Source organism: Gopherus flavomarginatus, chromosome 1 (genome assembly GCF_025201925.1).
Source record: "Gopherus flavomarginatus isolate rGopFla2 chromosome 1, rGopFla2.mat.asm, whole genome shotgun sequence".
NCBI lineage: Eukaryota > Metazoa > Chordata > Testudines > Testudinidae > Gopherus > Gopherus flavomarginatus.
This window is the reverse complement of record NC_066617.1, coordinates 118,609,557-118,636,721: the sequence shown is the minus strand read 5'-3', so window position 1 is coordinate 118,636,721 and position 27,165 is coordinate 118,609,557. Positions and strand designations below refer to the sequence as shown.

Below are 27,165 nucleotides of genomic sequence, written 5' to 3'. Positions count from 1 at the left end.
CTGGGGACAGCAGCGGGCACGCCGCCCGGATAATGACCTCTGCAGCGGGCGCCAGGGCCGGCTTGAGGCAAAGCTAATGTACAAAAACTACAGCGCCCGTCATGCCCCGGGACGGAAAACCCCCTTTCCTGCCAGCGCTGAGCTGGAGCTTTGCATTCTGGAAGATGGAGTCCTGGAATGTCTATGCCGGCCGCCGCTTGGCCGGAGGCGGAAATACAATCACGACTTACCATGATGCCTTGCGCCCGGGCCCAGGGAATCGGCGCTGCGTTCTGTGAGGCATGCTGGGAGTTGTAGTTCCCCCCAACGAGAGAGTCTGACTCCTCATGGGCCCCCATTTCCTGTCCTCTGAATCGCGGCGGGGGGGGGGGGGAGCGAGGGGGCTGCTCGCGGCTGCGGCGGGGGATGGGCCTGGGTTGCCTGCGCAGCGCGAGCAAAGCTGCTTTGAGGCGATGGCGGCGCGGGGGGCCTCGGGCGCGGCCCCCGATCAGCCAGAGGGGCCTGGGCGTGGGCGCCCCCGGGGTGAGTGAGGTAAGAGCCCCGCTGGGCGGGGCGGGCGCGGGGGCAGATAACGGAGCCGGGGTAGGGTGACCAGACAGCACGTGCGAAAAATCAGGAGGGGAGTGGGGGGTAATAGGAGCCTATATAAGAAAAAGACCCAAAATCGGGACTGTCCCTATTAAATTGGGACACCTGGTCACCCTAGAGGAGGGGGATACGTATCGTGCTGGCTCTGGCTGGTACGAGGGCGAGACCTCGGCTGGCTTCGTTGTTTGATGGGGCCTGGCTGCTGGGTGAGGCCAAGGGGGGTGAAACCCTGGGGGGGGGGGGGAGGGGGAGTCGTAGTGGCCTGAGTGGGACTCCTGGGCTGACTTCCTGACCGTGCCACACACTCCCCTTGTCTCTGCCTCTGCTTTTCCAGCTGTGTCACAGGGGCCTCCAAAACCTCCCCAGCTGGTGCAAGTTTCTGAAGTGCTTTGAAAGTGTGACTTGCTCCATACGGACTGTACAGTGTTTCCTATGAGGCCACCAGAATCTCCAGTTAAGGCAATGGGTAGCAGTAGAACGTGAGATTTTTCTCTCCTAGTCCTGGGACAAGCAGAAATAGTTCATTGATTGATTTGTATTTTTAAAATCCTCACAAGAGGCTCCTTTTAATTGTTGACTGAAAATACACTAGATGAATATGTCCACAAAAACATAAGAACAGCCATGCTGGGTCAGACCAAAGGTCCATCTAGCCCAGTTTCCTGACTTCCAGCAGTGGCCAATGCCAGGTGCCCCAGAGGGAATGGAATAGAACAGGTAATCAAGTGATCCATCCCGTCGCCCATTCCCAGCTTCTGGCAAACAGAGGCTAGGGACACCATCTCTGTCCATCCTGGCTAAGAGCCATTGATGCACCTATCCTCCATGAACTTTTTTTGAACCCTGTTATAGTCTTGGTCTTCACAGCATCTTCTGGCAAAGAGTTCCACAGGTTGACTGTGTGTTCTGTGAAGAAATACTTCACAGTATTAAAACTTCCTTTAGTTTGTTTTAAATCTGCTGCCTATTAATTTCATGTGGTGACCCCTAGCTCTTGTGCTTTGAGGAGTAAATAACACTTTATTTTCTCCACACCAATCATGATTTTATGGATCTCTATCCAATCCCCCCTTAATCATTTCTTTTCCAAGCTGAAAAGTCCCAATCTTATTAATCTCTCCTCATATGGAAGCCGTTCCATACCCCTTATCACTTTTGTTGCCCTTTTCTGAACCTTTTCCAATTCCAATATATCTTTGAGATGGAGTGACCACATCCTCAAGCTGTGGGTGTACCATGGATTTATACAGAGGCAATATGATATTTTCTGTCGTCTTATCTGTCCCTTTGAGCCTGGTGTGCAAGCTCACAGCTTGTGCCAGGAGGAGAGGGAGGCTGGTCACAAGTCATGGGGAGCAGTGGCTCCTGTCCTGATCCTGTCTCGTAGAGCAGAATTCTAACAGGGATGCTGGAAAGTGTTCACTCACTGCCTGCCACTTAAGGAACACATAGATGTTAATGAAGGGCATGCTTTAAAATGCCTCTTAGTGTTCTGCTGTGGTTGGGCTGTTCTAATGCAATCTGACAGTTGCTTCTATACAGCCCCTAGTGCAACGTGAACTGGTGCCACTGTCATGTCATGCATTCTGACACATTAACAGCTGTGAATTGTCCATAGAACTGGGCTGAAGGTAACTGTAGCTCACTCTGCTTTTATTTTCTCACTGTTCTGACCAAATCAATGCCCCAGTGACAGAACTTATGCTGGACTGAAGGAAGCCCCAAATAGCCACCTACTTTGCATGTTCCTAAGGTTGGCTCTGGGCAAGATGCTCTGGGAGAGGGGCAGCCAGACTCTTGGCTAGTCACCTGGATATTGGGTAAATATGGCAGCTTGTTTCCTGAAGGAGCTTTTGATCTGCAACTGGCAGGTATAATGTAGTCATGCTTCTGGACCATCTCATCTCCTTCCCAGGGGCATTTTTTCCTTGATTTCTGTAAGAGCAGAGCATGATGCAGTCCAAATCAGTTTGCATCACTCTACCATAATAAGCAAAAGCCAGAGATGGGTTGGAACCACAGAGATTGGATCTATTCACTTAGCCCTTAACTGGGAGATATGGACCTGGTGGTGGTCGGGTTCAGACTCATTTCTCTTAATAGCACATGCCTTCTCATGTGGCTTTTCATCCACGGATCTCAAAGTGCTCACAAAGGTAAGTATCATTAGATCTATTTGACAAATATGGAAGTTGAGGCACAGAGGTCAGATGATGGCCAGCCTCACACAGGAGATCAGTGGCAGAGTCCGGAATGAAGCTAAGACTCCAGACTTTCAGAAACTGGACTACATTGCCTCCCTTTAATTACACATGTTGGCATTTTCTTAGTAAAGGGGGGAGAGGGCATGTGGTGAGATTGGATGAGTGTTTATTGCCTGGGATAGGTTGGGAATAATACTCCTCCTTAGCCTTCTTTTTTTTTTTTTTTTTTTTTAGGAGCAGCTGGTCACTTTTTTTAAAAGAACCTTTTGTTCTTCCTCTTTCTGTTTTTTCCCAGTGCTTCAGTAATTGCTATAAATCTGCTTATGTTGCAGACTCCTCCGACCTTTGGGTTCCTGTTTGACATTGATGGAGTGCTTGTTCGGGGACGCCATGTGATTCCTGCTGCCCAGGAGGCCTTCCGGAAACTGCTAGACTCTAATGGACAGTTCCGGGTGCCGGTAGTCTTTGTGACAAATGCTGGAAATTGCTTACAGCATGTCAAAGCCCAGGAACTCTCCAATGCTTTGGGATTGAAGGTAACAAGAGAATCAGCCTCCTCTGTTCTGGGGCATTTGGTTGGAGGCCTTGGGTTTTAAATTGAAGCTACACAGGTAAAAATGCTGAGTACATGTGCGGGACACTCTTCACTTCAACAGCAGAAATCCCGTGTCTCTTTTCATCAGTGTCCCCCTAGTAGGAGCTTGGTGGGAATCCATTGTCAGCAGTCATTCACTTTATTTAACTTTCTTCAGCACTATAGGATTGCAAAACCAAAGCTAAAAGAAGAACCCAAGTTTAGTCAAAATTAGAAACTAAGCATGTAAATAGTAAGAGAGCCAGTTAGAAGCCCTGGGAAGATGTTCCCCGCTGATGGCTGTTTGGCAGAGTGTATGAAATGTGATCTCAGACTAGTTTCAAGTGACCAGCTCTATATTGCACAAGAACAACATGCTCAGTAGTTGTCAAAAGGCTTTGTATCCCAACTCCACTTCCCTGAGCTGGCCAGTCACCTATCCCAGTGTCTGTAACTGAAAATGTCATGTCTGAGCTGGAGGAAGGAGCTATTCTACTGCTACAAAACAAGTCCAAATGGTTAGGTAGCTGCACAGCTGACACCAGCACTGTCCTGCTGCCAGTTCTGACCTTACTATAGAGCTAATTCATCCATGTGTTTCTTGTATCAGAGCAGCAAGTAAGACCCAGTGGAGCAAGATAGCCAGGCATACTCTCCAACTTAGCATTCTAGAGCTGTCAGATCAACCCATTGAGTCCAAAGATTTAAACCTGTTCAATCCAGACTAGTTTTCAAAGCTGTGTTTTAATTCACCAGGCTCAGAAGGATAGTGGCTGAATATTTAGACTAAATGCCTCTGGGCGGGCCCTATGTGTTCAGTCCCTACAGTGCCAAGCACCCCAATCTTGCTATCTAAATGATGATGGTCCCTAGTTCATTATACATCTGGGGCTGGTAAGAAAGCCATCAAAAGATGGTGCTGGATTGGCTTTCGCCTAAGATATTCAGTAGGGTGGAACGTGTGGTGGCCTTGTTCTCAGAGGTCTAGCTCCATTTCAGATTCTGCTCCTAGTGCCATGGTGAATAGAATACAGTGGAGTAGAGAGTATTATCTGTATGCAGGTTGGTTTGGGTGGTGGTTGTGGATGCAGAGTTCTTCTCTGTGTTTGCTTAACCAGCTGGAACTCAGCCTGCAGCTGTGGGTTGCCCTGGTAGTCCACCTCAGCGTAGGCTGTGTGGTTCTCTTTTTCCCCCCAGCCATTACAAATGAAATGAGGGAAAGGGGATAACTGCTGTGTAGGGAATGGAGAGTTTCCATCCTGCTGACTCTGGTCTCTTTTTCCTGCTGCAGGTGTCTCCAGAACAAGTGATCCTCTCCCACAGCCCCCTGCATCTCTTCCATCAGTTCCATGAGAAGTGTATGCTGGTGTCCGGGCAGGGGCCAGTGGAGGAAAATGCCAGGAAGTATCCTTTGCAGTTCTGAGGCTGTGGACCCTGCTTTTCCCACCAGAGCTTCACAACTGTGCTGTGTTGGCCATGCCTGGGGAGCAGTGATATCTGGATACATACTGGGACACTTGTGGTCAGCCTGCGGGAGGTGGGGGAGCGGAGAAAGGTCTTTTGATTTATTCTGAGCATCTTGTGGGGAGGGTACCCTTTGGAAGACTTGAAACTTTTGACTAAATTGCAGTTTCTCTTCTGGATGCACCCTTGTGGCCTGTTTTGTTTCTTGCACTGATTTTTGGGTTAGTTACGGCCCATGCTTCCTGCCTCTATTTTACTGTGATTTTGGTGCAAGACACCTAGCTTCTGTAATCTTTTATAACGCAGTCCATGCCAGGCAGCAGTCAAGCATATTATAGGCAGGTGCTGTGCAATCTTTCCTTACACAATTTTGTCAGTGTACTTTTCTCCTCTGCTGACTGGGTCCCAAGCTCCCCCAACTCTGCTGATGTGTCTGATCTTCAATTCCCTGTGCTGCTCCAAATCTAGAACCCACCCACAAAAACTTTGCCAAAATATATCTGTTCTATTCTGACCTGTAGCTACCAGTGTTTAACAGGTTACAGAATTTCCCTGTCTTATGCAGGGTCACACTAGGACAATCGCAATGGTCCCTGGTCTTAAAATCTATGAATCTATTCCATCTCTGCTGGGCCTGTCTCATTACCAGAGACTATTGGTGGGTAAGCTTCTTTCGTAGATCCCAAGGTCAGAATGGACCACTGTGATCATCTAGCCTGACCTATATAACACAGGCCATAGAACTTATTTTTTTAAGCAAAAGATCCAATCTTGATTTTTAAAACTGTCAGTGATGGAGACTCCATCATGTGTTCTCTTGCACAAGTTTAACTACAGACTTTTTTTTTTTTTTTTTTTTCTTTTTAACCTCTAGACCTAATAGGCCACACTGGGTTGATGTAGGGACGTGCAATTCCACTGAAGTTAGTGAATTTGCACCCACTTACCAGGTCTGAATCAGCAGCCCTCCTTCTCTGATGTTTCTGAGAGTCACTGTCCTGCTGTGCTCTAATGACTTGAGACTTCTGAAGTTGCCGTGAACGGACTTGATCTGAATTGTCATCTCTGGTGCTGTGGATGGTCTTCCAGTAATGCCCTGAGTCAATACTGGACTTCAAGCAGACTCTGTAGGGGAAGGAAATGACCCAGCTTTTCTAGGGTAATGGGATTTACAACTTGGGGTGAGCTGTTTGAAATCGTGTACATGACTTAGGAGCAGAAGTCCTATTGAAAGTCACTGAGACTTGTGCTCCTAAATCCCTTAGGTGTCTTGTAAATCAGCCCATAGTCTATAAAGAGCAGGCTCTATTTCCTTCCTTGACTGTCTGAAATAGTGTGGGGTTCCAGAATGTGGTTACCATACAGGATGTGAGGAAGGCATTTCCCCTGCTGGACATGGTTGATCAAAGCCGTAGACCAAAGGAGCTGGTAAATATCAACTTGTTTGTGAGATTTGGTGACCTGGGATTATAGCATTTGTATGTTATGGCCGTTGATAGAATAACTGTGAGATCATCCATGACTAGCCCTCTTACACCATTCATTAGACTGACTCCTGCTGTGGGGAGGTTGGGATTGTTACTGAGCTCCCTGGAGGTCTGCACTCTTACATAGCTCTCTGCAATAGCCTCTGCTGGAAGAGGCTAGAGCTGCAGTAGCTTTGACACACACCCTTCCCCCCAGTATTTCTTCACTGTTCCCTGGTGTTTACAACCAAGATTTTTCAAGAATGATTAGTGATTTTTTGAGGGGGTGGCCAATTTAAGACTTCTAAAAGGGGCCTGATTTTCAGCAAGTATTGAGCACCCGTCTGAAAAGTCAGACCCCATGAAGACTTCTAAAGGGGGGCTTCCAAAATGACTAGTCCTGAAATTCTTGGCTCTCAGTACTCAGTGGTTTGAACATTGGCCTGCTAACCCCAGGGTTGTGAGTTCAATCCTTGAGGGGGCCATTTAGGATCTGGGGCAAAAATCTATCTGGGGATTGGTCCTGCCTTGAGCGGGGGTTGGACTAGATACCTCCTGAGGTCCCTTCCAACCCTGATATTCTATGATACTAACACATTATGTCAGTACCAGATGTGTTTAGTTTTGTATTATTAACTCAGCCTTGCCTCTTCTTTTCCGGCAGCCTCCTCTGACCACTGACTTCCCTACCATAGAAGGTAAGTGCTATGCTTTGTCCATGTTTATGATGTTATCCTGCTTGGTGTTCAGCCAAGCCAGCTGGATAGCCGTTTAGTGACAGGACACCTGACGGAATGACTGATTCAGATGCTATAGTACACACTGTTTGTCCCCTTCCAGAAGTAGTATATTGTAGGGGACTGAGTTACTTTTATTTTATTTGTTGAATGGGTGACCATCCTGAACTTCCATGTACCGTATCTCTTAAATGTTTCAGGGGTGATTCTGTTTGGGGAGCCGGTCCGGTGGGAGACAAGCCTTCAGCTGATTATTGATGTCCTCCTGAGCAACGGGAACCCTGGGGCAGAGCTGGCAGCAGTGCCATATCCCCATATACCTGTCCTTGCCTGTAACATGGATCTTTTGTGGATGGCAGAAGCCAAGATGCCAAGGTGAAAAGCATGTTTGTTAAGGTCACTATATAACTTAGTTTATTCAGATACCCTGTTGATGAGCTTTGCTTGAGACCTAATCTACCACATCTCTGTAATGTAAAGGCTAGGAGACCTTTTAGTGGGGTTACAGTATATATTTGTTTCTCTAGTGTTGTTTTGAAGGGTGGCAATATTTGGAGAGGCCTCAAAGTTACATTGGGAACTCAGGCCCAACTTTGAAAATATTGGTCTAAGTCTGAGTAGATACTTCAGTACTGCTAAACCCAACACCTTCATATTTAGCAAGGATGGCTTTCTGTGTCAAGAACTACGATTAGGTGACTTCACAGTTCTGAAGATCAACTCTTTTTGGGTTGTTGAGGTGACAGAAAAATGTGCACTTTTTATTTAAGTGCAAAATGCCTCTTCTCTTCTTTCCTTTTTGTATAAACTGGGCCATCTGGTTTAATTCAGTTCACACCTTTCCAAAAGATTCGCCACTCTTGGGTCAAACCCAAGCACCAGACATCTCATCCCAAGTGGGAAATTTAGAAGGGAAAAAAAAAAGCTTGTTTTAAATAACAAAGGCAGAACTTGGCCCCTGTCTGCAGCTGCTGTTGTTTCTAAGCCAACCTAGGTAGGTTATTTAGTTTTATTCCAATGTCTAGTAGTTAGTAAGATGGTCTCAAACAATGAGGACTACATGAAATAAGCATGAGAATCAACATGTTATGCACACTTTTTTGGAGGGGCTTCTGTACTGGGGATGGGTAGGTTCTCTGCATATTTAATATCCAAGTAAATTCAAAAGAAGGGATGGCAAGGTGGGGACTTGTTCGCATGTAGGTGTGGATCAGGGTAGAGTGTCATCTCTTTTTTGGGAGATGATCATAGCCGTAAGATGGATAATGGCTTCTGTGCAAATGCCAAAGGGCCAGGGGGCACTGATGACACTTTTTTTTTTTTTCTGGGGCAGATTTGGCCATGGCACTTTTCTTGTCTGCTTGGAGAACATCTACAAAAAAGTGACTGGCAGGGAGTTGAAGTATGAGGCCCTAATCGGCAAACCCAGCATTGTCACTTACCAGTACGCTGAGTATCTGATCAAACAGCAGGTGGAAAGACAAGGGTGGCCATCTCCCATCTGCAGGCTCTATGCTGTTGGGTAAGAGACCGCTTCCTGTGTGTTTCCTTAGGGGTCTTCAGCCCTGTTTTTTGTAGTGTAGTTTTTATGAGGAGTTGATGGGTGTTTTTTTGTGGTGTGTCTTTTTTTTTTTTTTTTTTTTTTTTTTTTAAAACCTCCTATATTTATTTTTTTTTTTATTTAAACCCCTGAGGCATTTCTGGAGCTTCCTATTCTAAATGCTTATCTGAACTGCATTAGGTTACTAAACCACAGCTCTCTGCATCTCCATGAAATTGACTGGAATAGTCAGCCTGCTTGAGTCATGCTACAGGATGTGACTGAGATACATAGCATAGCTCTGGAATTTCAAATCAGTGCAATAGCATCAGCCAGCCGTAATTACATTTTACAGCTACTTCAGACAAGGCCCATCAAACATTCTTTGGGGGGAACAAGGAGGAGTATCTTCCTCGTAACCAGCATTGTGCAAATGGCTGGACTTGGGGCTGTTACTATGTTCCTCTCAACAATCTGGCATTGGCTTCTGCTAGAGTTGGTATCCTGGCTTAGACAGGCCACTGATCCGACCTGCCCAATTCTATATAAGTACCTGACTAGCTCATTCCTTGCCTTCCCCTACCCACCTTTATGCTGGACCAATCCCAGCCCGCCTATGTTCAAGTCAAACTTGTGAAGTAACTGATTTCCCTCATCTGATGGCCATGCACAGGGATAATCCAATGTCTGACATCTATGGTGCGAACTTCTACAATCGCTATCTCAAGGCTGCGTGTCAGGCCCGTGCCCAGGCTGAGGTGAAGAGGAGTGTGGGGGTGGCAGATCCCCAGAGTGAGGACCATTCAGAGCCGAAGGAGGATTGGTACGTCTCGTTGGAGAGTTGCAAGTCAATTCTAGTCTGCACTGGGGTCTACAGTCCTCATGGAGTTGTGCCTGCTGACCCACATGAGAGCACGGTGGAGACTGTGTTCCATGGGCACCGGGACTTCTGCTTTGACACCAGCCTACTGGAGGCATCTTATGTGGTGCAGGATGTGAATGAAGCTGTGGAGCTTGTCTTTGAGAAGGAGAACTGGAGCCAGGAGTGAAATGGAAGTGGCAAAATCTACAGTCATCAGGGTTGAGGAGGGAAGGGGAGGATGGGAATCTTCTAGCCTAACTCGTCCTAAAATGTGGGGGGGGGGGAAATTCCTAGGGCATTGTGGGGCCTGATGCCAAAGGCCCCTTGTCTTAATATCAGTTGGTCAGTCTATTGTTACTAGCAGGATGATGCTTTTAATCTGGCCAGGTCCATGTTAACAACCTACTGTTGCTCCTGTGCATTAAACTGTAATGGGGCAGGATTGGATAGATCACCCTTGCCCCCATGTTTATGAAGCTCTGCTTGGCCAAAGCCCTTTTCCCTTTCAATCCCCACAGTGCTTGAGAGGCTTATCCCTGTTACACACAGCGGGGTGGGGAGCATCATGGACCCATGCATCAGTTATGTCCTACACAAACCTTTAAGTAGGATGTAGGTGGAGCCTGGCCTCTGTACTGACCCTCTGCCCAGGGTGAAATTGATAATGAAGGGTTAATGACTATTCCAAGTGTGCTTTGATGCCCTGGCCTGCTAACTACCTGTTTGTCAGTGGATTGAGAGTGCACATAGTGTTGTCTTGATATAGCACCTGTGCTCTTACTGGCCTTGTGCTGGATCAGAGACTTTATCTCTTGCATCCTTACCTCTGTTTCATGGCTTCCCAGCAACATAAGGGGGGGGGGGTAATTTACCTCACAGGAAAACCTGGGCAGCCACAGCAACTTGGTGCAGTGCTAAAGGTGGTATTAAAATGTTCTCATTGTAACTTAAACGCGTTCTCTGATTGTCAATAGCCCCCTTCTGCTGCCTAAGGGGGAACACAAGTAGTCTTGCTTCAAAGATGGCAAGGAATGAACCTGGGATTATAAACTACCAGAGGCAAGGAAGCTGCATTTTGCAGCAGTACTAGGTTCTGAAGCCCCAATAGGATCAGTGTGGGTACCAAAATGGATCTTTGCATCATCCATAAGAGTGATAAAACCTCCCCTACTGTCTCTTATCCCCCCGCCCTCCCATGCGCACACACACACACTGGTGCTGCTTCCATAGCAGCTCAAGCTTGTCCTGAATTGCTGGCTTCTGTGATAGGTCACCCATTTGCTTTATTCTCTGATGTAGCACTGTTAAATTCTCCTTTGGGAGAGAAGCCATAAACATCAGCTCCACCTAGGGCCTGTGGACATTCCCAGTTTTGGTCACTGGGGTTCTTAAATGCAGAAGTTTTTTCCTAGATGTAGTTTGCTCCTCAGAGATGTCCCTAAACTCTAATTCTCTTTCCCTTTCCTTCCTCTCCCCAAATTGCAGTGAAGTGCTCTCCAAAGTAGTCACTGCTACTCCTGGAGGGGCTAGCATGGGTCAGCAACCTACAGCATGTGTACCAAACGTGGTACGCAAGCCGATTTTGAGTGGCATGCAGCTGCCTGCCATGGTCCTGGCCCCCAGCCTAACTCAGCCCCCCCTACCCCCCCCCCCCGTGGGGGCAGGAGGCAGAAGCTTGGTTCTGGGGCAGCCAAGTTTCCCTCTCCCCCACTTCTTCCCCTAGTGTGGTGCTTTCCTGCTCCCCCCCTCCTTCCCTGAGCCAATCAGTTGATGGCTCTTGCAAGGGGGAAGAGCAGTACCCTGCTCCATACAGGACGCAGAGAGAGGTGGGAAGGGGACAGGGCAGGGCACATCCCTTCCAGCCCCCTGCCATGAGCCACTCAGGGCAGGGGGCTGGGAGCACCCCTATGGGCTGAGCACCCCAGCCCTCTGCCCTGACCCTCCCCCCACGCCCAGCCTTCTGCCCTGCACCCCCTGAGCCCTCTGCCCTGACCCTTGAACCCCCCCTACACACTCAGCCTTCTGCCCTGAACCCCTGGTCTCAGCCACAGGCTCTGCTCAGCCCGCTGCCAGCGTAGGTGAACAGAACCCCAGGCTGGCAGTGAGCTGAGCAGGCTGGTGGTGTAAGATCAGCATTTTAATTTAAATGACGCTTCTTAAAGACTTTGAAAACCTTGTTTACTTTACATACAACAATAGTTTAGTTATATAATATCGACTTACAGAAAGAGACTTTCTAAAAATGTTAAAATGTACTACTGGCACATGAAACCTTAAATTAGGGTGAATAAATGAAGACTGGGCACACCACTTCTGAAAGCTTGCCAACCCCTTGGCTAGCAGCTTAATGCTGCTGTAGCAGTGCCAGACCCTGCTTTAACTTTCCTTCTCTGCCTGACCCTGACAGCTTCCCGTTCCTTAGCCCTCATTAATAGGGAAGAGTTTGAGGCCTGTGTCTTCATTAAAAATCCTTAAGAATATCTGTGAAAAATTCAAAAAATGAAACTCAACATGAATACTTAGTCCTGCCATGAGTGCAGGGGACTGGACTAGATTAGATGACCCCTCAAGGTCCCTTCCAGTCCTATGATTCTATGAAAGATGTCATCTCAGAAACAGGTTAATTTTAATTGTCTAAAGATTCATGTGCTCCACCGTGGCAGCACCACAAATGATTCTTGATACCAAGTGGAAAGTCCTGACTGAAGTCTCTGTTTTTTGTGCCTGTGCACTTCTGTTGAGATCACTGGAGTTACTGACTCACACCACTTAATGAGAACGGCATTGAGGGCCAATCTCTTTGCAAACATACCTATTTTTAAGCAGCCACTCATACAGAGCATAAGCTGTGATCTTTTCATAAGTATATTTTGGTCTCAGTTAAAATATCAGAGTTCAGGTTTGATGATTTCCTATGGAGCACCTTTTTTTTTTTCATACTTCCTCTTTGGTAACACTGGATTAGCCTAGTAGGGTTGCACAGGGACCCAGGCTCCTTCCTTCTACTTGAAACACTAATTCAGGGGGCAGTAGTTTCTGAAGCAAGCTGTGGATTCTGTCAGTGACCCTGGCAAAGAGGTAGTATGCATCTTCTCCACCCTTGGTTACTGTGGAGTGTTATACAGACCAGTGAGCAGCTGTCACCGTTTGACCAGTAACATGGGGTACCTCAACACTTAGCTACTGTAGCCTCCCACCTGGGCTCCTCACAAACAGCATGCAGGTCACACCCTGAGTGCCCACATACAGCCATAGCTCTGACCCTAGCAGCCTGCCAGCAACACCCCAGCTGCAGTGGCTTTCACCAGCCTTGGTTACTACTTGTAGGGTGATCCCAACACACTGCTAGTCCTGGGTTTTTCCCCTCAAGATGAGTTCTGCAGTGTCCAGCCCTCTCCTGGACAGTCCAAATATATTATGTTTGTTGCCCCTGTAAGGTGATCAGCAGACAAGAGTCTGCTACCTTCAATGAAGTTACCCAAACAATTCACAACACTGGATTAGTTTTAATTAAGGATATAAACAAGTTTATCTAAGAGACTGAGTACAAGTAATGGAGGTATTAAAGTTAGAAATGGTTACAAGAAAAATAAAGATAAAATGTTTTCTAAACTTCACCTTGAACTAACTCCAGTTTGTTAAATCCCTTCCCACATACTTTTAATGCACTCCCACTACACTCAGGCCCGGATCTGCTCCCAAAAATGCATTGGCTGTTTCTTTTGTTGTCTAGGTGATAAGATGGATGTTACCCTAAAATAAGACCTAAAGCACAGCTATAATGGCCTGCCTGGATCAGTAAATAGATTGTCTGTTTTATCTGGTTTTGTAGGTAACAGGAGATAGTCCACCCTAGAGGAATTGCCAGGGCTTTAGTGGGGGGTTGCCACCCAACCTGTGGAGGACTCCTGAGAACAGACTGTTAGCCTTTGAGAAAAAGGCTGTATCTGTGTCCTCCCAAAGGATTGACACTTATGCAGTAATTCTTCAAAAACAAACAAAAAGTGTTAAAGATTTTTTAATACAGTAACTCTAAACACAATGAAAAACACAGATGATCTAAAATATATATCAAAGAAATAAGTCACCCCTTTTCTTAACAAAGACAAAATGCTGTTAGCACAGATGCATATTAAAGTATGCAAAATTGCAACAGCTGGAAAACAGCTCTAAATGGTTACATTCTATGAGCAATAGCCAGTTACATATAGGATGCTGACTGGAAGCTCTTAAAGATTAAAACTATACATATAACACACACACACAATTGTCCAGCTTTATTATCTCATACATACAAATTTATACATTACATAGAGTATGTCCTTATGCTTACTTCTTCAAGGTTTCTTCCCTTCAACTGGTCCTTCTGCAGTAGCATTAATGTTAATTGCAGCTGCTCTTTCTGCTTGCTGCTTCTTAGCAATTTAGCTCTTTTAGTGGTCTTCCTTCTTTCCTGTTTCTATCTTCCCCAATACCATCTTCCCACACCCCCCCCCCCCCAGTATCTTTTCCCTTACAAGACAAGTTAAAGCCTAGTGGCTCCCTGCCTTATATACATATTTTGATCTGTTCTGATTGGTTGATTCTTTAATCCCTATCATGAACCAATCAGCTTCAAGCCTGCTATTGGTCAATCAAAGCTGTACCTGTTTGAAGACCTGTGTTTTCTGCCTAACTCCTCTTCTCAGGTTTTGGAGTGACCTTTGTATCACCTCAGCCTGTCTGTTTGCTATTGGTTGAATCTCTCCCAGACCTCCATTTTGGATTTATCTGACTGCTTACAATGCCATTTTGTTTTCCTTAGCTCTAATACTTAAAACCATCTTTATTAACCATTTAACTCTTATAATTATCAAACAAATTATACACTTATATGGACCTTAACATTGTTTCACTGTCACTACTCCAATTTTAGTAATTCAAACAAGACCAAATCTCAATTGCTTTCAACTTCAGCTAATGGTGACAGGTAAGCACTTTTAGTGCTGAAGTCTGCTTTCAGAGCTTTCAGGACAGCGTTTCTGGTGCTGTATTTCCACACACAATAGAGCAGTGGAAAGATCTCTTGCATCAGATAGGGATAGATAACATGGAGTGTTTTTGCCCATCACGTTTATAGTTCAGGCCTCCTTTGAAATGCGTTTCCCTGGGAGTGACGCCTAGATAATGTTCTTTCCAATGGAAAGCTATGGAGTCTGGTGGTGGGGAAGTTTCATGCTGCTGTGTGCTAAGATGCAGAGCTGTTCATTCCTCCCCCTCTTCCTTGCCAAAGAATGGCCACTTGATGCCCCATCAGCTTTGATGACAGCTGGCTAGTGGTGTCAACTTGTCCTTTGTGTTTGAGAAAAGTTTATCCATTCCCCAGGTTTGTCTGGTAAACACACTTCAATTATGATTTCAGATTATGTTCATAACTTTACATATAATCTTGCTATATACATTTCACCAGACTATTACTGACCAGGGAGTGGTTAGCTTTCCAATGGTACTTCACAAGGCATATACTATACAAAGCTTATTACAATAGGGTGTGAATACAGTGTTGCAATCAGTCACAGTTACATTCTAACAAAAGAAAGGAAAGGCCAAACATCAGAGAATCCTTGGTAGCAAGTCCTATGAAAATTACAATGAGAAGGTATTCTTTCCTTCTTGTTCTCCCCACAGGTCTTAGTGGGGGTCAAGTGTCACTGGGAACAAGCAGGGTGGGGGTAAGAACAGAGGCTTTGCTCTGAGTTTCTTGGTTTGTGGAAGTGCAAAGAAGTCTTGCTAATATGTGTTGCTCCAAATGACGCCATTTACAGACCTGTCGCTTATGTGGAGGATTTTAGACTTAATACATCACTGAAGAAGGCCGTCCAGCCATAGGATTGTATCTAAATTCATGAGCCACTCTGTGCTATGCAAATTTTCTGTAAGTGACCTTTACTGTGTGCGCCAGCCTGCCATCACAAGGGCACACGTTCTGTTTAACTGTAGAGCAGCTCCATTGTCTCTGCTTGTGTACCCAATCCTTACCTCGATGGGTGACCTCTCACAGTGGAAGGGGAGCTCATCCTCTATGATAATTCAGTCTGTGGTCTCCCAGCATAGCCAGCCAGTAAGGGTGCTAATTATGATGGGTCTTGTTGGCTGTGGGCAGCTTTCCACTGGGCAGTAGCCTTACATAGACGTGGATCACAAAACAGCTGTTGACTGATAACTTGGACACTCCTTCCACTTGTCATTCTGGGCCAGATTTTTAAAGGTATTTAGGCATCTAAAGATGGAGGCAGGTGCTTAGCGGGATTTTCAAAAGTGCCCAGGTACCTGTTGCATCTTTAGATGTCTCAATAGCTAGAACAGTGTGATCCCCTAACCTGTTGTGGCTATGAGTGTAAGGTGGCCTTCAGCAGCTCCTGTCATTGGTAGTGAGTTAATCACATGGTTCTATTACTTGTAGACCATGCTGCTGAGGTAGTGCTGTATTTTGACCCATAACTTTTCACTCAAAGGCTTTTAATTTGGATTTTGAAACCATTTTTCTTTGGGAAGGGGTAGAGGAGTAGGGAGGGGACCTTCCAGCACGTCTCCCTGCTCTCAAATCCAGGTTCTAGCCAAGTAAGGGCACACCCAGTGCATTCTGCAGTCTGTCGGTTTGCATGAGCCAAAAGTGGTGAGAGATTTAAGAGTGGTGAAAAAGAACTTTCGCCCCACCTCTCCAAAACAAGTGCACTACTTAGAGCAGCCTGTGGCCATACACTGAGTGACCTTGGGGGACAAATGATGGTCATTTTAAGGGCCTATCCTTTTTGGTAGAAAGTTCTATTTTGCAGCATGTTTGTGTGTATTTGGCTGGGGAGGGGTGAGGAAAGCAGAAGAGAAGTCCTTTAATGGCTGTACCTTAGTGCTGGAGTGAAGTGAAATCCTTTTGCCTTCTGGTTAAAGCAGTATTTCTCAATGGTGCTAGTCCCTGAGATCTCCCTGACACAGATTAGGAAGGCAGCAAGCCTGTCCCTGATCTCAAAAAGGTTGAAAAACACTGGTCTATAGGAATTAGCTGCAGGTGAGGTACAGCTTAACCATTTAACAGTTGGGAGTGAGTAACAAGCCATGTTAATATTCTGTGGGACTGTGGCCTCGGTATCATTGCCAGTGCTTCTTGTACTCTGTGTATCATGTACTCCCAACTGCGTAACTGAGTACACCCTCAACTCCCCCTCCCCCCCGATTCTTGTCAAACTTCAACGCCTTCTGTTTTGGAGTAAATTTGCCTCTTTGTGGGTGGTTTGACCAGCAATAGATATGGGCATTCAATAATTGTTACAGAAGTGCTTTTTACAGAGCACTGTCCAAGCACTGAGCGCTGCTTCTTGCCCTGAACAGCTACATTCTAAGGGGCTCATTCTGACAGCTGCGGAGCATCTGCATCTTCCACTGATGTCAGTGGACTTTGGATGAGGCTCAAAGGGAGCAATAAGGCAAGAAATATGAAAAGAGAAAAACAGAGCAGGAAAAGGGGAAAAACTACTGAGGACCCTTGTATATGGGGAGGAGCTTGAATTTCATCCAGTAGAAATGGGGGTTGGGTGACGAGAGAGAGAGAGAGAGAAATCTCTGGAGAGGGAGATGACACCCCCCCCCCCCCAGTGGCACCAGACTAGTCTCTGTGAGCAGAGACTCAGGGAGTCCCTCCTTCTAGCCCAATGCTGGAGTTTATCCCTCTCTTCCCTAGTCCAGAGATAGCTTCTTCAGACTCTACCGCAGGGGTGGGCAAACTTTTTGGCCCGAGGGCCACATCGGGGTTGCGTAACTGTATGGTGGGCCAGGTAGGGAAGGCTGTGCCTCCCCAAACAGCCTGGCCCCTCTCCCGCATCTGCCTCTCCCACCCTGTGACTGCCCCCCTCAGAACTCCCAACCCATCTGACTCCCCCCCCCCGCTCCTTGTCCCCGGACTGCCCCCTCCTGGGACTTCTACCCCCTATCCAACCGTCCTCTGTTCCTTGTCCCCTGACCACACCCTCCCGGGACCACCCGCCCCTAACTGCACACAGGATCCCACCCTCTTCACTCCCTGTCCCCTGACTGCCCTCCCGACCCATCCACATCCCTGCCCCCTGACAGGTCCCTGGGACTCCCCTGCCCAACTCTCCATTTCCCATCCCCTGACTGCACCTCCAGAGCCTCTGCCCCATCTAACTGCCCCCTCCTCCCTGACTGCCCCTCAGGACCCCCTGCTCCCTTACTCAACCCCCCCACTCGCTTATCAGCAGCAGGAGCTTGCAGCCATGACACCTGGCCAGAGGCAGCTGCGCGTCACATGCTGCCCAGTGGGAGCAGAGGCCAGAGCGTGGTCTGTGCGGTGGCCCGGGAGGGGGGACAGCGGAGAGGGGATGGGGTACTAGGCTCCACGGCCAAGAGCTCAGGGGCTGGGCAGGACGGTCCCGTGGGCTGGATGTGGCCTGCGGGCCATAGTTTGCCCACATCTGCTCTACTGTATGTTCTGTAATAGTGTACTTACATCTATTTTAGATGTGAATTTTAGCTTTAATATTAAAACCAATCTGATTCCAGAGCTACACCTTTGAACCAGTGTATTTATCTAAGCTAAGGGAAGTTGTTTGGGGAAATAAAACTGTTAATACAGCGAGTGTTTTATGAGTGTTTGCAGTGGCAGCCAGGGCTAGTTTAGCGGCTTCTGTCGTCTTGGGGTTGCTGTGTTTTTTTTTAAAGAGACATCTCTTTTTCTGTATTTTGTTCTGTTTGTCCAAAAAACGTCTGAGCATGACCTGACACATTTGGCCTGAACAACACATCCTTCTAGCAATTTTCAATCAATGGGCCACATTCACCGCTGGTGTAAACCTCACCGAAGTCACTGGAGCTACCACAGAAATTAATCTGGCCTATGATGCTTCTAACTTTCCTGCCAAGGGAAGGGCATTTCATTGGTGTAATATTCTTTGTTTCTGTCAATTTTTTTGTATGCTATGAAAAAATTTTCTAGCAGGGATACTGTAGTGCGCTGGTTCCCAAACTTTAACAGTCTGTGAACCCCTTTCACTAAAATGTCAAGTCTCACGAACCTCCTCCTAAAAATGAATATTTCCAGGGATTGTCTCCTTTACCTGAGTATAAATTATAAAAGCAGTGATCTTGGAAATATAAAATTTATTTTTAATGACATGCTTATTACACACTATTATTATGATTTATCATTACAGTATTTTTATTACATTATGAAAATGGCAACACTCTACCAAGATCTCACTTTTGTAGCTTGTATCACTTTGAATAAACCTGTTAAACAAGGCTCTTGTGGTTCATCAAGGAGTATCAGCTATGAAACAGCATGAAGGTATTTAAGAAGCCAGCTCAAAGAGTTCCTCCTACACAAGCATTCAGGTCTTGAGCAGTCCAGGCAAACAATGCACGTTACAACAAAGCTTAAACTTGTTCTTCATAATAATTTTAAAAACAATACTAGCTGCCTATTTAATTTTAAAAACAGCAAAAAATATCCATCTCCCTTTCCAATTCTTATGAGGAGCCTTGAAGTTTAAATCTCCTCAGCGTGATAGATATGCTTGCTTTGATCTGCTTAGCTCTGGGAAGTCCAGGGGCTCCAGGCTGCTGGCCCCGTGCTGCCCGGGGTTCGATAGGGACAGCTCTGTCCGCTATTAGGGAACTTTTTCCTGAGAACCCCTGTAACATTTCATGAACTCCCATTTGGGAACCACTGGTCTATAGCAAAATGACTGTACCCATGAATTTATAGTACAGAATGAACACTTTAGTGACATATTTTCAGTGTTTGAAATAAATAAATTGAAATGTCTCTGTATTTTGTTACTGGCCTGGTGAAAATGTTCTACCTAAGGCTATAGACTTCCAACCTGCACATTTGACACTGCAGTTAGCTGATCAAATGTGCATCACAGAATCACTGTTCAGTGTTCCCATCCCACACTTGCTGCATTTTAAATATGGCTTAATGTGATTCCTCTAATTCAAACTCTTAGAATTCAATGTAGCCTCTTCCATTTTTCCCTCAAACTCCCAATTTCTGACAGTGCTTGAGAGACATAATTAGGATTTTAGCACCTGGTCTTTACTTTCAGCATGTTTTGTCTCATTTCCCAAAAGTAAAACAGCTGGTTTGTTTCCTCTTGAATTATGCCAAAAACAATTGCCCCCTGCCAAAGCCAAGTCCTCCCACTAAAGAGGGATGGGGGAGAGGGGGAGGGCTCTGGGGGCCCTCTGCTTCCTACTTCCCAAATAATTGTGAAGCCTGAACATAGTAATTTTTAGGCAGTTGCAATATCTATTTTATTAAAACCTGCTTGCAGCTGTTGGCTTCAGTTGGGTTTGGTATCAGTTTTAATCAGACACCCTAGCCATTATTTTTAAAGTTGTTGAAAATGGAGGAGCTAGGCATGGAGGTTATTTAAAATTTAGTCTATGTGCTTAATAGCTACTGTTGCTTGCTCGTAAAGAACTGTTACCACCTCCATGTGCTGCACCAGGAATTTTGTGATTCACCAGGAAACAGTTAGCTCATTGTATTGCACCCCCAGTGCTCAAGGATTTGACCACAGATGTATTTTGCTTTTTGAGACTGAGAATGCCATTTCTATTTTTCCCACATGTAAGCAGGGTCTTTGTCCCACTGGAGTAGGGGAATTTCTCTATGTACGCAGTACCTTGGCTGAACTGAGTAATAAAAAGATCTGAGTCCCTGGCCAACAGCCTCTGGCACACGGGTTTTCACTAGGTCTCTTATTAGTACCACCCTTTTAGTCTTCCTTTCCCCTTACCCCCAGCATGGTAATTGGAGTGTTCCTCATAGTAACCAGGTGTACAGGACAGATGACGCTTTGACTAATAGCAGACCACAAGTCCCAAAAGCTTTGTGAAACAAAACTCCAATCAAAAGGCAAAAATGATCCATGCACTGGAGGCAATACCAATGAATGTAGCCAACACATAGTACTTATAGCACAGCCCAGTGCATTGCTGAGAACATCCAGATACCTTTGGTGCAGCCATCAAGACAACACAATTATCGCAGGCAACACTAATGGTATATGGAGCAACTTGTCCATAAACTAGACTACTGCAAAGTGGATCAGGACAGGTGCGTGAGATTTTCAGAGTGACAGCTGAATTCACAACCCATGCAACTGGTAGAACTAAAACACAGGTCTCACGGTTCAAAGTATAATAGCTACATTAAAAGCAATAGAGATTTATTGGGTCAAAAGCTCTTGCTTTTCAATAGAACCCAGTAGATGTCTGAAGAGTCATCATCAAGCCTGTCAGCAAAACAAAAGTCAGGGTGTCAACCTGAGAAAATTCATGTTCAGGTGGGTAAATTTACCCTAATCTGAAGACAAAGATCTAATACATTAGACAGTGGTGCTAACATTATCCCGAGGTTGTTTGAACACAATGCTGCCAAGAATAGTTAGGGTTAGTGACAAAACCTTGGCTCCATCTTAAGGAGAATAGGTTTAGCAGCCTCAGCCAGGAAGGCCCTGCATAGGGTCTGGCACCAAAAGAAGGTGAAATGATATATAAAAGCATGGATTTATCAACCTTGTGTACTTCCGACCCTCTTATATGGATCTGAAACATGGCCGTTGCTTAACCAATATAGCAGGAGGCGAGCAGTATGTCATAAGCATTGCCAGCAGTGACTACTGGGTATAAGAGGGTTTGACGCTCTTTATCAGTAATAGGGCTGTAGCATTGAGAACTGGCCTCAAGAGGCCTGAAGTCGTGCTTGGCCACCACCAGCTGGCCCTTTATTGGTCAGCTGCCTGCCTTAGAGACACTGTCCCTGGGTGTTGAGTGCTGAAGATCAGCCTGCGGTCAGGAGGGGCTAGTGCCCAGTCATGAGCTGGCAGCGGTCATGCGGTCAGCCTGGCTGCACCAGCTCAATAATAACCCTGTGGCGCTCTGCCGGCCCTAGCCGTGGCACGAGGGACGTCTGCTGTCCATTGCCATGTGGCTATGGGATCGCAGGCCGCGGGGGGTGAGACCTGGCAGTGGCACGTGTATGCTGTCGGGGGAGGAGGCATTTGCTAACTGAGGATTGAGCCTGGTGTTCATTACAGACCAAGGGCCGCAATTTGCAGCCTTTGTGCTCCCAGCCCAGCCAGGTGCGGGGTTCCTCTCCCGGGGGCTGAGGCACTGACCTGGGCTCAGCCCACGCTCCTGCTGCGGGGGCCCCAGGCCCTGCCTCCCGCGGCACAGCCGCTCCCCGCTCCAGCCCACGCACCCCCCACCCGAGCTGCCGGAGAAGGCTCAGCCTCGCCTCAGCCTTCCCGCCACTCGGGGAGTCTCCTCGTTCCGCCTCTCCCCGCCCCCCGCGGGCCCCCTCGCAGCTCCCCGCCTCTCTCGCGCGTGGAGCCGCCGCTGCCTTCTCCGGAGCCCGCCTCTCGCCCGTGGAGCCGCTCCGGGATTGCGGCGGATCCAGGCGGGGCTCCGCGCTCGCTGGCCCCCTCCAGCCCCTGGCCCCAACCCTCGGTGCCGCCGGCCGGAGCTGAGCGCGGCCGGGGCCCGGGCCCCTCGCTCTGGGGCCGGGGAGGACAATGCACCGAGCTGTCTCCAACCAGCGCTCGGGCTCCTCCTCCTCCTCCTCCGGCTCCTTCCAGCCGCCGCCGCCGCCCGCTCACCCCGCCGTCGACCTGCAGCCCCTGTTCCTGGGCGGCCGCAGCCACCGCGTGTCGGGCTCCAGCTCGGACTCGGCCCGGGCCCGCAGCAGCAGCAGCGGCGAGGAGGAGGAGAGCATCAGCAAACCCCTGGTGCCGGCCCCGGCCGCGCCGGCCCCCGCCGCCTCCTCCCCGGCCTCCAGCAGCAGCAGCAGCAGCTCGGGCTGCAGCATGACGGCGGGGGAGCTGTACGGGGGCGCGGGCCCGGCCGGGGGGGCAGCGGCGGCCACAGCTGGAGGGCTGCTGTGGCCGGGCGGGGGCTCCGGCGGGTCGCGCTGGGGCTACAAGGCGCTGTCCCTGGTGCTGCTGCTGGGGCAGGGCGCGCTGCTGGACCTTTACCTGATCGCCGTCACCGACCTCTACTGGTGCAGCTGGATCGCCACCGACCTGGTGCTGGCGGCCGGCTGGGGCATCTTCTTCTGCCGCAACAGCCGGGCCCGGCGCCGGGAGCGCCCCCCGCAGGGTCACCCCCCGCCGCTGCACCCGCTGCTGCTGCACCCCCCGCACGGCGGCCGGGGCGCGGGCCGGGCTGGGGGCCCCCTGCGGGGAGGGGACTTCGCCTACGCGCACCTGGCCTGGCTGATCTACTCCATCGCCTTCACCCCCAAGGCGGCGCTGATCCTGGGCACCTCCATCCTGGAGCTGATCGAGCTGCGCCTGCCGCTGGGCACCACCGGCTTCCGCGTCACCCTGGCGCTCTCCGCCCCGCTGCTCTACTGCCTGCTGCGGGCCATCGGCCCCGACGGCGCCGGCCAGCTGCTGCTGCCGCCCCAGCCCCCGCCCCAGCACCGCGCAGCCGCCGCCTTCCTGGCCACCTGCCTAGACCTGCTGGACAGCTTCACCCTGCTGGAACTGGTGCTGCAGCCCGGCCGCCCGGCCCCGCTGCCCGGCCCGCTGCGCTACCTGCTCATCGCCGTCTACTTCCTCTGCCTGGCCTCGCCCGTGCTCTGGCTCTACGAGCTCAGCGCCGCCCGGCCGCCGGGGGCCGCCCGCCTGGCCCTGCACCTGCTGCTGCCCGCCGGGCTGCTGGACGCGCCGCTGCTCGCCCTGCGCTGCCTCCTGCTGCTGCGCTACCAGCAGCCGCTCTCCGTCTTCATGCTCAAGAACCTCTTCTTCCTGGCCTGCCGCGGCCTCGAGGCCATGGAGACCTGCTGCCTGCTCCGCCCCGCCGCCGGGGGCGCCAAGTACAGCGCGGCCCCTGGCCCGGGGCCCGGCGCCGCCCAGCTCAGCCACTGCATCTCCGAGAACGACATGGGGCCCCACGGCTACGTCAACACCCTGGCGGTCAGCGCCCAGAACTGAGCGGGGGCGGGGGGCCCCTGCCCCCACCCCCCTCTCTCCCCTCCCCGGCCAGGAACCCTCCCCCCTCAGCCCACTCCTCTCGTCACCTGCCCCCTCCAACCCCCGTTTGCCACCTAGTAACACCTAACCTTAAGCAGCGGGGATGGACAGAGGGCTTAATTTTACCGCACCGTAACTCCATCCCTTGCCCTTCGTACCCCAAGCCCTCTCGTCTACATAACCAGCACTGACCTCTGCACTTACCAGCCTCCTTGCGCTGTCTCAGTATTATGGGCTGGTCACAGAGTTCTGAGGGGAAAGGAAGTTACCCCCATACCTATCCTTGCCCCCTGAATTCTCCCCCTTTCCTAATCTTGTGAGCTCGACTTTCCAGAACTGAGGGGAGCGGGAAATTACCCAGCTAAACCTTCCCCCTGGCCACCCTCATGAATTCAACCTCCTTGCACAGAAGGGAGATCCACACACCTCTGCCTCCTCCCCAGCCTTGGGAGCTGGTCAGGTTCTCTTTACTCTTCTCCCGTCTTTGAGAGGCCTCATAACACTACTGCCTATGGGGACTGGGGACAAAAGAGGGGGCTACCCACCTCCCAGAGATCACAGGGTAGAGGGAGGTTCCCCAACCATCCCCTGCCTTATCTACCTACCACTCTGGTCAGATTCTCTGTACCAGTCCTTTGCTCCTGACAGGCAAAGCTGCTTCCCACGCAGCTGAAAGTCACCGAGCAATACTGCCATTACACTACGGGAAGTAATTCATCTCCCTGGCAGAACTGCTCTGCCTGCTGCTCAGGGTCCTCACATCACTGACATTGCAATTAAGAGCAGGTGAGGGATACATTTTTGTTTAGTTTAACACCTCATTTCTCTTTCCCATTTCCCCAAACAAATCCATCAGTGGAGTCTATGCAGAGATCATCCTATCCCTAGGGAATAACACAGCTTTTCCCAGGAAAGTACGCCTGTCCTTGCAGGCCTCTGCACCTTTTGTGGTGTCTATTTCCTCTTGTGTGCCATATCATGTTTGCATCATGGGTTTCATTGTTTCTTCATTATTCCTCAGCACCTAAGCAATGGAGACCAGTGGACTGTTTTGACAGCTCCTGCTGAGCACGATGAGAGAGACTTTAGCAGAGACTAAGTGGTGATGCTATCTCCTTGCATATATATGACCACAAAAAAGTTTGCTTTTAAGCTTGTATACTGCAAAGGTACCATCTGTTTTCCACCCACTGAGGTGAAATGAGGAAGAGACTTTGAACCCCTAATTGGGGGAATTTCTCAGAATAGGGTGGTGACCAGCAAATTTACAGGGGAGCCACCATTCCCCCTTGTTGAAAATGTCTACCTCTGTGTTTGAATGTTGTTGCAACTATGCTGACTTTATGTGCTAAAGACACAAGTGAGTCTGAAATGGACATGGCTCAGGGCCTACAGTCCCTCCAGATTGAAAAGTTTATTTCCGGTGAGAACAGGGTCACCTGCTTGTTCAAGCAGCAGCATGTGTGTGTTCAGGGTCTTGTTTTTCTGTGGATATGCATGTTTTAAGGATCAGTGTTTATTTCTTATGTGGACAGTAAGGGCACCCTCCATTGAGATTTGACAGACTGGGAAGACTGGCTGTAGGTACATGGAGACACCACCCCTACAGCTGAGGATGCAGCCTGTGAACTGATCCCCTCTACCCCAGCAGGAGAATCTTGGTGCTGCTTGGAGTGGGCCAGATGCTGAACCTCATTTAATGTCCAGACACAGAAAGTGAAGTGCTACAATGAGCCCCCCGTGAAAGGGTCCCAGGGTGTATCTCACACACTTTGGTGCAACCTACCCTATCCCAACACTGTTCTCCATGTGCATGGGTTGAGGGTAGAGTCAATTGTAAAGCACTTGGTCTTGTTGAAATGCAGCTGTCCTTAATTTTTAAGTTCCATGAATCAGTTTGGCACAGTTTAGGGCATGACCTGTTAACCATCTGTAGCTGCATCTGGAACCAGAAGAACTGAAGTAGGACCAGCCAGGGTTTGAAGGGTAACTTTTCCTCTTCACAGCTCTTTGATAGGATTGCATTCATAGAGGAAGGGTTATAATCCCATCCTGTCCAGTTAGAAGAGGGAACAAAGTGCAACCTATCACTATCCAAAGCCTGTGCTGGACTTATACACCACATTTGGGACTTTCCCCCTACATGTATATACATTCCTCCCTTCAACCCTTAGGCTTCAGTGGAAGTCATGGCACTAGAACCAGAACTGCTGCCACTACCTCCCTGCTCTCAGAGCAGGGTAGATGTCCTACTCTCTAAGACACTGTTATTACAAAACGTTTACAGGCTGAGAGCTTTCCCCTCTGCTGCCCATGGATACAACTGTATAATTGCCATTAGGCTCTTCTGTCCCTAGCACTGTGGCAGCCCCCATCTCTGACTCAGGAAGGGCAGGTCTAAAGTGTCTCTCTCTCAGAGCTACAGCTGCTGGGGTGATTAGCTTGGGAAGAACAGGCAGGGGAAGATATAGCTGCAAAGAACTAGGCTTAACTTTCCCACGAGTGCTTTATTTTTATCTGAGCCCTGAACACAATGCTCGTTAAGGGCAATTGTGTTAATTCTGCCCTGTGGCCTTCTCTTCAGTAACTTTTTATTTGTCTGGACAATCTTGGTGCTGTGAGTGACTGTGATTGTAAAACTAAGTACTGTGAACTCTTCCTCTGTGACCTGAGATATGTCAAGGGGATGCTAGCTTCCTGGCCAAAAGGAAGAATTGGCAGGTGTGCCTGCATGCACATAGGGATTTCCCCAAGAAAACAGTCAGTATTAAACAGAAAACTAATATACTCACAGAACAAACCAAGGTACCTTTCCAACAGTAATGAATCAGTTCCCTAAACTAAGAGTACGCCGCTCCCTGTAGTCAAACAGCCAAGTTGTAGAGTAGACCAATTTACCAAAAAGAGATTGAGAGAAAAGCTGCCTTCGCCAGAACTAAACCTTGCTGTTCTTACTCATGCTAAACTCACATACAAAACATGAAGATTTTGGCCCCTCTGAGTCACTGGCACATATTTATACAGCTCAGACAGTAGAAGTCACAGCAGAATTGTTAGTATAACTCTGACTTTGATACTACTTCACCATAGCTATCAATTGCAATGGAACTGCTGTTTCAACAGCAAGTGCCTTCCCTCACCTAACAGACCCTGGTGTGAAAATGGCATATTGGACATTTAACTATTCAGATGGCAAGTTTTTTTAAATCTACTATCAACATGATAAGATTTTATAAGCAGTGCATTACTCTTAAGGTTACATTTGTTCTCTGATTCACAGTAGAGTTGAGCATACTGAAGAGGTCCAGAATATATATATTTTGCTATAAATTGCTCTGTATAGAAGTTTTATTCTCTTTAGTATATGGAGTTGTTCCTAGTACCTGCTATTGTGTCCTGACCTCCTCCTACCACCAACCTAATTAGCAGCAGTTTGGCTAACATACAGCTTTGTTAGTATATCTGACTTGAAGGAAGCACCTTGAAGGCAAAATTGGCAGCTGTATTACCACTTATGAAACAATACCTAAATATTAAAGCTCTTAAATTTCTTTTCTGTTTTTAAGCCTGCCATAGCTTTCTGCAACTCCTCTCTTTAACCCCACCACCTTGTTCTGCTGAATGAGTATATTCACACTTTGAAAATTATGTCCCCACCCCACCTTCCATGCAGGCCCTTTTCTCCACCCACATC

At 48.4% G+C, this 27,165-nt stretch overlaps 3 protein-coding genes across 4 annotated transcripts in view; 2 read left to right on the top strand and 1 right to left on the bottom strand.

Annotated features, from left to right (window-relative positions):
* CACNA1C (calcium voltage-gated channel subunit alpha1 C) overlaps nt 1–27,165 on the bottom strand; it is an 882,295-nt gene that overhangs the window by 54,409 nt on the left and 800,721 nt on the right. The gene's annotated exons all lie outside the window — the stretch shown is intronic.
* HDHD5 (haloacid dehalogenase like hydrolase domain containing 5) lies at nt 380–13,052 on the top strand. 2 transcript variants are annotated; one of them, XM_050920945.1, is made up of 8 exons: nt 380–522; nt 3,125–3,328; nt 4,658–4,770; nt 6,165–6,258; nt 6,961–6,994; nt 7,234–7,408; nt 8,367–8,555; nt 9,247–13,052. In XM_050920945.1, exons 1-8 carry the CDS (start codon nt 406–408, stop codon nt 9,620–9,622), a joined length of 1,302 nt encoding a protein of 433 aa, XP_050776902.1. In that variant the 5' UTR covers nt 380–405; the 3' UTR covers nt 9,623–13,052. The 2 variants fall into 2 exon arrangements, with proteins under 2 accessions (XP_050776902.1, XP_050776897.1); XM_050920940.1 differs by having other exon boundaries at nt 380–531.
* Nucleotides 22,011–23,465, top strand: TMEM121B (transmembrane protein 121B). Its single transcript, XM_050936323.1, has one exon. The coding sequence runs from the start codon at nt 22,011–22,013 to the stop codon at nt 23,430–23,432; it is 1,422 nt and encodes a 473-aa protein (XP_050792280.1). The 3' UTR covers nt 23,433–23,465.

Coding starts and splice junctions, on each gene's coding strand:
- HDHD5 (XM_050920940.1), top strand. CDS start 406: ATGGGCCTGGGTTGCCTGCGCAGCGCGAGCAAAGCTGCTTTGAGGCGA. Junction 532..3,124: donor GCGCCCCCGGGGTGAGTGAG/GTAAGAGCCCCG, acceptor CTTATGTTGCAG/ACTCCTCCGACCTTTGGGTT. Junction 6,995..7,233: donor TGACTTCCCTACCATAGAAG/GTAAGTGCTATG, acceptor TAAATGTTTCAG/GGGTGATTCTGTTTGGGGAG.
- TMEM121B (XM_050936323.1), top strand. CDS start 22,011: ATGCACCGAGCTGTCTCCAACCAGCGCTCGGGCTCCTCCTCCTCCTCC.